This window comes from Grampus griseus (assembly GCF_964374135.1).
Source record: "Grampus griseus genome assembly, chromosome: 15".
Lineage (NCBI taxonomy): Eukaryota > Metazoa > Chordata > Mammalia > Artiodactyla > Delphinidae > Grampus > Grampus griseus.
Window position 1 is genome coordinate 59374678 of NC_139009.1, and position 12083 is coordinate 59386760.

The following is a 12083-nucleotide window of genomic DNA, read 5'->3' on the forward strand; positions in this document are numbered from 1 at the left end:
AGCTCCAGCCCCACCTTCTACAAAGAAAGTACAGAGAACACCTGGGGTGTCTATGACTTTCTGGGAATTCGTACCCCTCCCAAGTCCCTGTAGTTTGTGTTAAACCTCTGCTGTTTTCAACAAACCAACTGGAAGTTCCTAGCTATAAAGCCCTTAAACAAGATATGCCTGTTTCAAGACAGAAGGTACCCCAAGGGAAGGAGAACCAAGGCAGGGAGCAGCAAGCCTGGCAGCTGTCACAGAGACAAGTCTAAACTTTCGTTCATCCGAGTATTTATTGAGGACCTGCTGTCTGACAGGCCTGTGCTGGTTGCCAAGGGAGATACAGAGGCAAAACAAGGCTCTTGCCTTGAGGAGATATTGCTTGTGCTGGGTCACATGAGGTAAACATGTTGGAAAGATTTTTTCAAAAGGACAGGGCAGGAGAAACAAAGGCCAAGTGGAAGGCCCCAGAGAGCAAGCTGAGTTCAGAGGCTCCCAAGGCATCCTGGAGAAGGGGCTCAGCTCCGCCTGCCTTCAGGCTACATCCGGCCCATGGGCTTCTTGCAGACCCACTGGTAGAGGGCGGTACAGTACATGTCATTCCACTTCCGCTGCATGTGAACACAGTCTTCCGTATGCCCATTCTCGTGTAGCCAGTTGTCCGGCTGATTCCTGTCCCAAAACCTGGAAACAAGAGGGCTTTATTATGCTAGATGAAAGAAGTGTCCCTTTGCCCTGCTGTGGCATAAGGAGCTGAAGTGACACAGGTCCCTAATACCCTGGTAGCCCCAGGATGGGGCCAGTGGTGTCCTCAGGACGGCTCTGCTGAGGTTGTCCTTAGTTACTGAGAATGGAGGGATGAGAAGGGTGTCTAAAGCTGCAAGTCCCCACCCCAGAATTCATATTCAGATACCTTCAGATGGGGGCAAAGCTCCCTGGGACCAGGCCTAAGTAGTAAGGTATAGGATAGGCAAAAACAAACAAAACACAACAAAACAGAAAGACCCACTCATAGGCTGCCTACCAGTCCCAGGACCTGTCCTGTTCTGATGCCCCCGTTTAGGGGTCCAGGCGAGGATCACAGCTATGCTGGTGTACACACACATCATACACACACCACACACATGATACACACACACACATCACACACACAATCATATATACACACACATCACACACACACATCATACACATATATCACACAGAACACTAACACTTCATGGGCAGGGATACACACACAGGACAGAGTCTCTAGCCAGACCTGCCCAAGAGAGTGCCTGGGACGGCACCAGACAGTGGCTGGACTCACGCACTGCTCCCGGCACTGTTGAATGGTGTGCCATCCGCCCAGCGCCAGAAGCCCTGAAAATCGCTGTCAGTGAGCCCAATCCAGTGGTAAGAGGCACTCGTGAACTGTACCAGAAACGCCTGTGGAGGAAAGGCAGGGTCGTGTGACCTCGTGTGAGGAGCTTGTTCACCAGGCCGCATGGAAGAGGAATCCAAGCCACGCCCTCCCTAGTCCCAGGGACATAAAGCCCACTTTCCAGGAGCTGGGCCCCCTCCCTATGCGTTCCATGGTTTTCCAGATCTAGGGCAGCAGCCAGGTCACCTCAGGGAAGTCCAGCTCTCCCATGTTGACCTGGTGAGGAGTGTGGCCTTACTGGGACAAAGACAGATCTGGTCACAGTTTTTTTAAGAAGATGTGTTTTACAAAATAGCATGTCCTTTGGCGGACAGACAAGAACAGTCTCAGGAGAATCACAAGGGTTGGACAGGTCTGTAAGTTAAATTTGACCAAACCTACAGTGGGCCCTTGTCAATAACCTTAGTAACTTCTGATAAGAAGCTTCGGCATATGGGCCACTCTAGGGCTCTATTGCCTTTGGTGGTCCTCAAACTCATATGTGTGTCTGGCCTTCCCAAGAAGCCTGCATCTTCTGCTCATGGACCTTCCATAGCCATTAGAGGAACTGACATTAAAATCAAGATTGACAACTAGAGAGGAAGACTGAGAGAAAAATGAGGGAATGGGGAGGGAAGGTTGCACCCAACACATTAAGGGTGCCACCTCCCCCTGCCCTTCCTCTCTGCTGACTCCTCTGGGTGTCTCCCTCATTCACTAAGGACATTGGGGTTTGCTGTCAGTGCTTGTACGTCCAGAGCAAGATGCTCGTCACAATTCACTAAATATTTGCTCCCTGACTGACAGAGGAGGCATGAAGATCTCCGCCATGCCCACTCCAAGAGGGGGAAGGCCAAAGCACCGAAGTCCCTGATATCCCATCAACCCTTGCAGCACCACCCAAGCCCACAGCTCTGACCTGCTCCTCCTCAGAGGTCACCGAGGCCAGGTGGGCTCCCTGGGACACACAGAACTGCTCAGCCTCCTGCCAGGTCTTCTTGGCAAAAGAAAAGTAATACAAGCTCCCACTGTAGGACTTCCAGCCTTGCAGGATCAGCTGGAGGAGTTGATCTGGAGCAAAGGTAGGGGAGGAGAGAGAACCAGGAGTTGGCTGTGGACCCTGATCTGTCCAGGGACTGACCACTGAGGGTCACAAGCCCATGCAATGCTTGATGCCCAGTGCTACAGGGGCACGGCCTGGGAGGGTTCACCCCCAGCCCACTGCCCAGCAGCGGCTCAGGACATCTGGCTCCATCACTCCGGGGATATTCAGACAGCTCTGCTACCCAGCAATGCTCTTTCGAGGCTCCTGCTTCCTAGCTATACTACCCTCTTTCCCAACTCATTGCTATCACCTGACAGTTCTCTGCACCTCGATTCCTGCCATTTCCCTGGGAGAGTTCGCAGCCAACCTGTAGCGTCCCGCATTTCCTTGATTTCATCTCCATCCACTTCAGCTGCCCACATCCAGGACCACACTTGGGACCTTTTCATCCCCTGGTCTGCCTGACCTCACAATTTCAGACTCTAATAGCTCATCCCGTGAGCACACACCCTGATTCGTTCAGCTGTTTCATCTCTCCTGTCCTGACATTCTCTTTTCTTTAACATCATCCTTATCACAGCTGCTTGAAATGGTGCCAAAATAGACTCACTTATTCATTCATCTATTCTTCTGTTCAACATTCCTCAACTTCTATGGATCAGGGACTGTTATAGAGAAATCAGTAAGACATGATTCATGCCCTCAAGGAAATCACTGTCTAGTAAATGAGACAGATGCTCAAAACGGTGTTGAAGATGCATTGATTGAAAACCATTGCATGTTAGAGGCACAAAAGAGGGTGTGGTCTATTTCACCTGGGCTGGAAGTGGGGCTCAGGAAGGACACCTTAGGTGAGAGGTCACTTGAGCTGAGTCTTAAAAGACTGAGGAAGAGCGTTCCAGATAGGCAGTGCCAAGGAGAGCATTCCAGGCAGGGGACAGAGTAGTTGCAAAAGCATGAAGGCGTGAAACAGCATGGCATAGCCTGATCTGTTCAAGTACTGGAACGGTCAGTGCACAAGGGATGGGAAATGAACACGGACAGTTTCACCAGCACAAAATCGCACATCCCATGTAAAGGAGTTTGGAAGATTTTTCCTGTGAGCAGTGGGAAGCCCTGAAGGGTTTTAAAGAAGGATCGTTATATGCTTAGATTTGCACTGTAAAAATGTCAGCCTGGTAACGGTGTGGACGCTCAACAGGAAGAAGGCAATCTTAATCGGGCCAGAGACACCGATTACAACACAACTGCAATGTCTGAATAATAAATGGTGAGTGTGTAAACCAGGGGTTCTCAAAGTGTGGTCCCAGGACCGGCAGCATCAGCACCTGGGAACTTGGTAGAAATCCTGATTCTCAGACTCACCCCAGACCCGCTGAATCCAAAATTGTTTTTTGACAATCTGCGTTTTAACAAGTGATTCTGATACACTCCAAAGTCTGAGAAACAGCAGTCTAAACCAAGGACTAGGTAAACTACAGCCTACCAGCAGCTTCTTTTTATAAATAAAGTTTTATTGGAATACAGCCATGCCCTTTAGTTTACAGACTGTCTTTGGCTGCTTCATCATTACAACAGCAGAGATGTTGCAACAGAGACTGTTCAGCCAAAAGCCCAAAATATCGACTGTGTGGCCCTTTAAGAAGAAGTCAAACTAATGGTTCTCAGCCCCGACTGCCCATTAGAACCACCTAGGGAGCTTTTTAAGAAACTCTGATGCCCAGGCTGCATCCCAGAACCACCCCTCTCCCCAAAGAAAAGTCAGAGTTCTGGAGGTTCGTTCATTTTTGAAAAGCTCATTGGGTGATTCCAGTGTGTCCCCAAGGTGGAGAAGCATTGGTCCGTACCAAAGCAGTAGCAAGATATAGGAGGGAGTTAAGAGGACAGCATAGGAGAGCCATTAAGAAGAGCAGACTTCCAGGCTCCTGACAGAGGGCAGCAGAGCAAAACAGTAGAGTTGGTCCTCAGCGCTGTCTGTCAAGCCCCTCATTTGTCAGCCCCATCTTTTCAGCAGATGCTCCAAATGGCCCCCTCCCTCACAATTCCCTCCCTCTTCCCTCACCAGGGACCTCCTGCTCTGCAGAGACACCACTAAATGTCAAGCTCCCTCAGTGTCGTGTACCCACATCTGCAAACCTGGGTGAACATCTACTTCCACACCTCCTCCCCTCCCAGCCTCAGAGGTTCAAGTACTATCCCAACCCTTCAAGGCCAATCACTCAGCTGTGCATTTCATTCTCTCCTCTCTCTCTCTTTCTGTCTCCCCCCATCCACCACTGTCTCCCCAACCCCACCCCACCCCCCGGGTCTCTCTCTCCTTCAATCTCCTCCCTCTTCGCTGGTGCCTTTTTCTGACCCGCAGATCAAGCCTATCCTAATTTAGAAAAACCCTCTCAAGGAAGTACACCAAAATATTAGCAGTGGGTTCTTATTGTAGAAATGGACATTTTTACAGAAATACAAGTTGTCATAGTCTCATCTTTCTATTTTTCAATATTTGCCACATTGTCTATAATTAATATGTAAGTTTTGTGATATTAGTATGAAAGATACAGGTTGTTTTTTAATCCCCCCTTCTACCCTTCCATCCCCTTCACCTTGGCCTCATCTCTCTCCTCTTCTCAGCTAAGACCCCTGAATGACTTGGGCACCTGATCTCTCATTCACGCCCCACTGACCATGGTCTGGCCTCCAGGCCACATACAACTCTCCACTGAAACTTTATTCCAATGACTTACTAATTGCCTGAAGTTAGCGGTTGCTTATTGATTTTTTTACCTGGCCTCTCTTAGATATTTGCCAGAATTAGCCACTCCCTTCTTGAAATGCTCTCCTTCCTTGGCTTCCCCAACTGCACATCTCCTAGTTCTCCTCCTGCCTCTGAGACTGCCTTCTCCAGTATCCTTCAAAAACACCTCTTTCCCTTCTTGCCACCTAAAGGTTGACTTCCTGTTTCCACCCTCAGCCTCCTCCTCACGAAGCGTTTTATCTCATGCAAACTCCCCACTCCCACTGCCACAACCAGAACCAGCACACCCAGGGCTCCTGCATCTCTCTGCACAGCAGGGCCCCTCTCCTACTCTCCAGACAGCCTGCAGATGATGGCCACTTGAATACCCCCAAAGCATCTCAGACTCAGCATGTCCAAATCTTGCTGCTTGTCTTCCTCTTTTATTCCCTGTCTCAGCCTGGAGACCCATCTAGCCAGCCCCCTTGAAGCCCTTCGATAGATCCTCATTTCCTGAAGGACAAAACCCCAGCTCAGGGACTTCCCTGGTGGTCCAGTGGCTAAGACTCTGTACTCCCAATGCAGAGGGGCTGGGTTCAATCCCTGGTCAGGGAACTAGATCCCACATGCCGCAACGAAGAGTTCGCATGCCGCAACTAAAGAGTCCGTGTGCCACAACTAAGATCCAATGAAGCCAAATAAGTAAACATTTTTTTAAAAATTTACAAATACATTAAAAAAAAAAGAAATCCAAGCTCAGAGGCCTTCTGCATCTAGCTGGTGTCTCTCCAGGTCTGCCTTCCTTCTTCACATAGTGTTTTTCCAGCCACAGTCATCAACCCACTAATGGGTTGTACTCAGGTTGTAGGGTTTTTTGGAGAATAGATTATAAAATAATATTTTATAATAATAATAAATAATATTATAAAATATTAAAGTAGATTATAATCTATTATAAATAATAGATTATAAAATATTACCATTCATGTGGTAAAAGTTTTGCTTTCTGAAATGTGTGTGTGTGTGTGTGTGTGAGTGTGTGTGTGTGTGTGACACATAATTATACTGGGTCACAATGTAAGATGGATTTCATGCTGTAGTTACATTCAAAACAGTTTGAAAGCCACCACTCTGGCCCCTGCCTACTGTCCTTTCAGCCTGTGCCTCATCAACCACCCACTTGCCCACAGTCCAGTCAGACAGAACTGCCTGAAGTTTCTGGAACCTCATGGTTCACATCTCCATGCCTGTGACCTGCTGTTCCCTTATCCTATCTGCTTGGCGAGCACCTACTGGTCCTTCAGGACTCAGTTCAAGGGCCAAATTACCATCGAAGCATCTTTTGATCCTTTCTCCCCCGGAAGATTTCCTCCCCCCTTGGAAGATCCTTGTCTACACCAGAGGACATCAGCCCGGTGAAGATCCCTTCTTTTCCTTCTTTTTTGCTCCTCCCCAACCCCAGTTTTTAGACCTGCTCCCAACATAGCACCTTTTACGCCTTTTGTGCAAGGCTGCTCTACCCGCCTGCAAGCTTCAAGGGTAGGCATCACATCTTGTTCATCTTTATGCTCCTGACACATCCTAGGGTCTCAAAACATTTTTGTCAGATGAATGCAAGAATGCTGGGTACTTAGTTAAATGCTTTATATGTGTTAACTCATTTGATCCTCACTGTGAAGCAGATATTAGTGTCTCCACTTTGCAGATGAGAAAAGTGAAGGTCAGAGAAGGTGAACAACTTGAGGAAAATCACAGCATCTGGGCTAGCAGGAAGTCGGAAATAAGGCCCTGCTAGCACACTCTGTCTCTGTTACACACCTCCACCAGATCTCATTTGTTTCCCAGATGTTTGTTTTGTCACTCTGGTCAGATGATAAGCAGGGATTATGCCGCCTTTGGTGGGGTCCAGACCCTCTCCAGCACCCACACTTCTTCCCAGGGGGGTGCATGTAGAAGTAATCAAAAGGCTGAAGGGACAGGAGACTCTACCCTCCCCAGCCCCGCCTCTAACTTACTTTGGGTCCTCTGGAGCTGCTCCTGTGAAGCAGACGCTGCGCGGAGGGTCTCCAGGCTACCCTGCTCCTCCTGGATTTTCGTAGTCATTGCTTTGGTGTTCTCCAAATCCTCTTTCAACCTGTGGACCTCAGCTCTGGCCTCCTGCAGATTTCTCTCTAACATCTGGGTCTTGGAATTTAAGGCCGCAGCATCCTTCATTCCTTGTTTTAAGGTCTGTATCTCTCGGCTGGCGTTTCTCAAAAGACCATCTAACACCTGAATCTGGGAACTTAAGGCAATGGCGCTTTCTAGCTCTGTTTTTAATACTCGCATCTGAGCGTCTGTCTGTTCCAGGCGACCATTTACTGTTTGGGTCTGGGCAGTGACAGTTTCCAAATCTCCTTTTAACAGGCGAATCTCATCACCAGCCCTTTCCAAATGACCTCTTAATACCTGAATCTCAGCACTGGTGTTGCCTAAACTGCCTTTTATAAAGGTCTGGGTCTGGGAGTTTAAAGCATTTGTATTTTGCAGACTTCCCTTTAGCTTCTGCATCTCAGCAGTAGCACCTTCCAAACTACTTCTTAAAACTTTCTGCTGGGCCCTTAAATCATTGACACTATCCAGATCGCCTCTCAAAACATGGATCTGGGCATTAACATTCTTTAAACTACTGTTTGCCAATCGGACCTGAGCATCTGCCGTTTCTAACCCTGCCTTCAACACCTGGATCTCCGTGTTGGCATTTTCTAAGCCTCTGCTTAACATATGGAGCTCAGTGCTAGTGTTTTCTAAACCGCTTCTTAAGAAACTCTGGATCTGGGAATGTGAAGCTTGTGTGTCTTCCAGATCTCCCTTTAGCTTCTGCATCTCAGACGTGGTCCCCTCCAAGGAACTTCTTAACATCTGGGTCTGGAAACTCAAGGTGCTGGCATCCTTTAAGGTGTCTTTTACCATCTGGAGGCCAACACTGGCATTTTCCAGATGACCACCGAGCATCTGGATCTGAGAACTGACATTGTCCACCCTGTACGTCAACATCTGGATCTCCACGCTCCAGGTGCTGGAATTCTCCACATGCCCTTTAAACATCTGGATAGCCTCTTGCAGCTCTGCCTCCCTGCCAAAGTGGTAGGGATCTGGAGGGAGGAAATGGAGAAGGCAGCTAAGAGGCCCATTACATAGGGAAGCCATTCATTACATGGGCCAACCAGAGTGTTCTTAAGATTTCCAAGGGAAATGTCTATGAGTTCTCCTCAAGAAGCCTGTAGCCACCCAGAGCCTGGGAATGGCCGCCTGAGAATGTAAACCCAAAAACGAAATAAAGGCCTACTTAACTATCCCATGTGAACTGGGGAGCAGAAGGATTGAAATACTTGCCTACTGGATTATTTTGCCATTGTAATTGAACTTGAAAATAACTGATGATATCATTGACAGCTGTTGATGTTTAATTCCACTGAAATTTCACCACTAGATGGGTCATTATGGTAAAGAAAATAGGTAAGAATAAAGCCCATATTTAGTCCTACACTGTATTTGTACACTAAGCGTGAAGCCTCTTGATACACAATTTTTACTACCTAAAAAACAGGTAGGCCAGGGCTTCCCTGGTGGCGCAGTGGTTGAGAGTCCACCTGCCGATGCAGGGGACGTGGGTTCATGCCCCACAATGGTGAGAGGCCCGCGTACCGCAAAAAACCCCCACAAAAACATGTAGGCCACAAATATAGAAATTTTAGAAAGTTTCTGATCACAAATCCATGGGGTAAAAAAAAACAGAAACAAAATAAAATAGGTACCCGTGGAGGAAGCATTCTGCTCAATCATAAGGCTATGGTGGAAGTCCTCCAGGTGACACTGAACCCCGAGCTGCAACAGCCTTTTAAAGGGCTGGCACCCCCAATGTTATGTAGGGCAAGGGTCCCTATAGAACCATTTGAGGATGTGGGAGACCTGAGTGAAAGGCTTTGGTCATTGGGGTCATTCAGGGAAACTCTGTAGCCCCTTCCATCTGCATGGCTTTTCCCACCAAACCCACCTGCAGCTGTCTCCGGTTCTTCTAACACCCTCTGTGAACCTCATGAGCTAGGACGTAAGTTCAGACATTCATGGTGTGAGGCTCCCATTCCAGCCTCCTTTCAGGAATAGGGAGAAGAACCCAAGTAGGCAAGGACCCTTTCTGGAGGATTCCTGCCCTATTTCTAAAGCCCTGGCTAGGTAAGTGTGTGAGACCTCAGCCACTGTGCTGAGGTAAGACCAGAAGGGCCTTAGATCAATGGAACAGAATAGCGAACCCACACATGTACGGACAATTGATTTCCAACAAAGATACAAAGGAGAAAGGATAATTGTTTCTACAATTGTATACCCATATGCAAAAAGAGAAAATGAACTTCAAACCAAACCTTGCATCATTATTCAAAATATTAACTCAAAATGAATCATAGACCTAAATGTAAAACCCAAAAACTATAAAATTTCCAGAAGGAAACATAGGAGAATGTCTCTGTGACCTTGGTATAGGCAGATTTCTTAATACAGACCAAAAGGACAATCCGTAAAAGAAATAAAAAGTGGATAAATTAGACTTCAGCAAAATTTAAATCTTGTTAAGAGAATAAAAAGACAAGCCACAGACTAAAAGAAAATATTCGCAAATCACGTGACCGATAAAGGTCAAAAAAAGAGTATGTACTATAAATCCTTTTATATAAAACTCTAGAAAAAGCCGAGTAATCTATATTACAGCAAGCAGGTCAGTGGTTGCCTGGGAACGAAAGGAGGATGACAAAGGGTACAAGTGAACTTTGCGGGGACGGTGTTGAATATGTTCATTATCTTGATGGTGATGATGTTTCACGTGTTTATACGTATGTCAAAACTTAGTTTGTAGTCTTTAAATATGTATACTGTATTATGTGCCAATTATACCTCAAAAAATCCATTTAAAGAAAAAGCAAGATAATGCCTTTCTGTGAGGAGCGTGGCCCTGAGGGTATCAGGGAAGAAGCGTGTCCGAAGGGTCTGGGCATCCAAGGTCCCAGCTCCCTCCCACCCACCCCCTACTGTGGCTACTTACAGTCGTGTGCCTTGAGGAACTGCCCAGTACTGTTGTGTTCCGGAAACTCTTGGAGGGAGGCGTATGTCTCCAGTGCAGGTCTTCGGTGCTGTAGAGCTGAGATACCCCATTCCCAGGTCGGCATAATCCCTCAGCACTGAGCCTGGAGGAACAGGCTGCCCTACCTCCACTCAGGGTTCCAGAGGGGATGGGGGAAGACGGCACCAACGACCCCTCAGAGCTCCCCTCATGGGCCTCATCTCTTGGGAGGTTCCCCTTGGACAGGCCTTGGTCAGGTCCCAGGAAAGCTCTGCTTCGGGCCTGGGACTAGAGGTGGAGTGACCCTCCTGGGAGTAGAGGGCCTACATCTGGGGCTCTTTGGGACCTTGAGGCAGGAAGGAGAGAGAGTCAGCCGAGTTCGGGTCACCTAGGAGCTTACCCACAACGAAGAGAGCCACAAGAGAGGAGACCACGGTCGCGGCCAGAAAGGCCAGGATGGCCTGCAAACGCCTCGGCATCTTGGGGGCTGCAGGAGCCACTGCCCCGGGGTCCAGCCCTGCAGGGGAGAAGCCAGGGTCCGGGACGAGACTGTGCTGTGCGGGCAGACAGGCTCCGCCTCTTGGACTCCCTCTCCTGGCTGCCCGCTGGGGCTGAGAACACTTGCCACACTTAACCTTGGGGAAGGGCAATGAGTGCTCGCAGACGTGCACCAGGGCTCGTGGAGGCTGTGGTAGCAACATAAAGGCTAAGAGAAGACCACGGCCTGGAGCCTGGAAGGCGTGCACAGGGCACAGAACCTGGCACAACCAAGGTGTCGTTTGAATGAAAGCAGAAAGAAGGGAGGGCAGGAGACCCAGCAGGAACTCTGACCTCAGCGCCCCAGGGCCAGCCTTTCTCCATCGATCCTGACTGGGGTGAGACGCAGAGCCCTGGGGGGGCTGACATGGGTCAGTCCTGGAGCCTCCCTGGCTGGGTCAGAAAGTCCCCCATGGGTGTCCTAAAAAGGCTATGCCTGGGAGTCTGGGGGCTGAGTGTACAGGGAAACCCACTACAAGGGGGAGAGACGAGTCCCTAAGGCCTCATGGGACCAGCCCAGTGTGCAGAGATGGGATTCAAAACCAGTCCCCCTAAATTCAAAGTTCACTCTCTTTCTCTCGCCAGGTTGCCATCCCCAAGGAAAAGGGTCCGGGGAGATTTCACATGGAGACTGGGTGTGGGCCGCAGGCTCTCTGTCCTCACCTGCCTCACCTTCTGCCCTGCCTGCTAATTCTGGAAGCTGAGCCAGCACTGAGCCTGCCAAGCAGGGGCTGAGGAAACTGGCAGGGGGCTGGGGCCCAGCAGGCCAGTCCCTGGCGAGGACGGGCTGGGGCCCCAGTTTTCTCACCTCGGGAGCACAGGGAGACACTCTGGTTGCCTGTGCAGAAGCGGACCTCGTCACCCCTCATCTCTGCTTCCTTCATCCTCCAGTACTACTCCCTGCCCCGGGCTCCTAAAGGTCACGCTGCGGGCCAGCAGTGGTGGGAAGTGAAGCTGCGATACCCGGATTTATATGCTCCTGAGTCATTCCTAACCAGCTCTGCCTGCCTCCCTCCGCTGCTGACTTTGCAGAAGCGCCCCATCTGGGCTCTTCCCCTCAAGTCTCCCAGGCGCCAGTCTGCACCCCCATTCTCCCGCTCCCTCCGCACCAGCTTCTGCCCTCCCCTCAGGCCCGTCCTCCCCCTCTCCGTGCTCCAGTGTAGCCCCAAACACTAACCTCTGCCTCAATGTCACAGACACTTTTCACCGGCCACTTAGGAGGGGGTCAGGGGTTCTTTCTCAGCTTTGCAGAAAAAACATCCTTGTGACCCATGGCTGACTCTTAATCCCAGCC

At 49.4% G+C, this 12083-nt stretch overlaps 1 protein-coding gene across 2 annotated transcripts; it reads right to left on the reverse strand.

The window, feature by feature from the left end:
- Nucleotides 1-272: 272 nt before the first annotated feature.
- On the reverse strand, nucleotides 273-11721 carry CLEC4F (C-type lectin domain family 4 member F). Of its 2 annotated transcripts, XM_082672503.1 has the most exons (7): nucleotides 11598-11721; nucleotides 10653-10769; nucleotides 10235-10330; nucleotides 7173-8291; nucleotides 2304-2455; nucleotides 1292-1410; nucleotides 273-666 (listed from the first exon to the last, which is right to left on the reverse strand). In XM_082672503.1, exons 1-7 carry the CDS (start codon nucleotides 11671-11673, stop codon nucleotides 522-524), a joined length of 1824 nt encoding a protein of 607 aa, XP_082528629.1. In that variant the 5' UTR covers nucleotides 11674-11721; the 3' UTR covers nucleotides 273-521. The 2 variants fall into 2 exon arrangements, with proteins under 2 accessions (XP_082528629.1, XP_082528630.1); XM_082672504.1 differs by lacking the exon at nucleotides 10235-10330.
- Nucleotides 11722-12083: the final 362 nt, after the last annotated feature.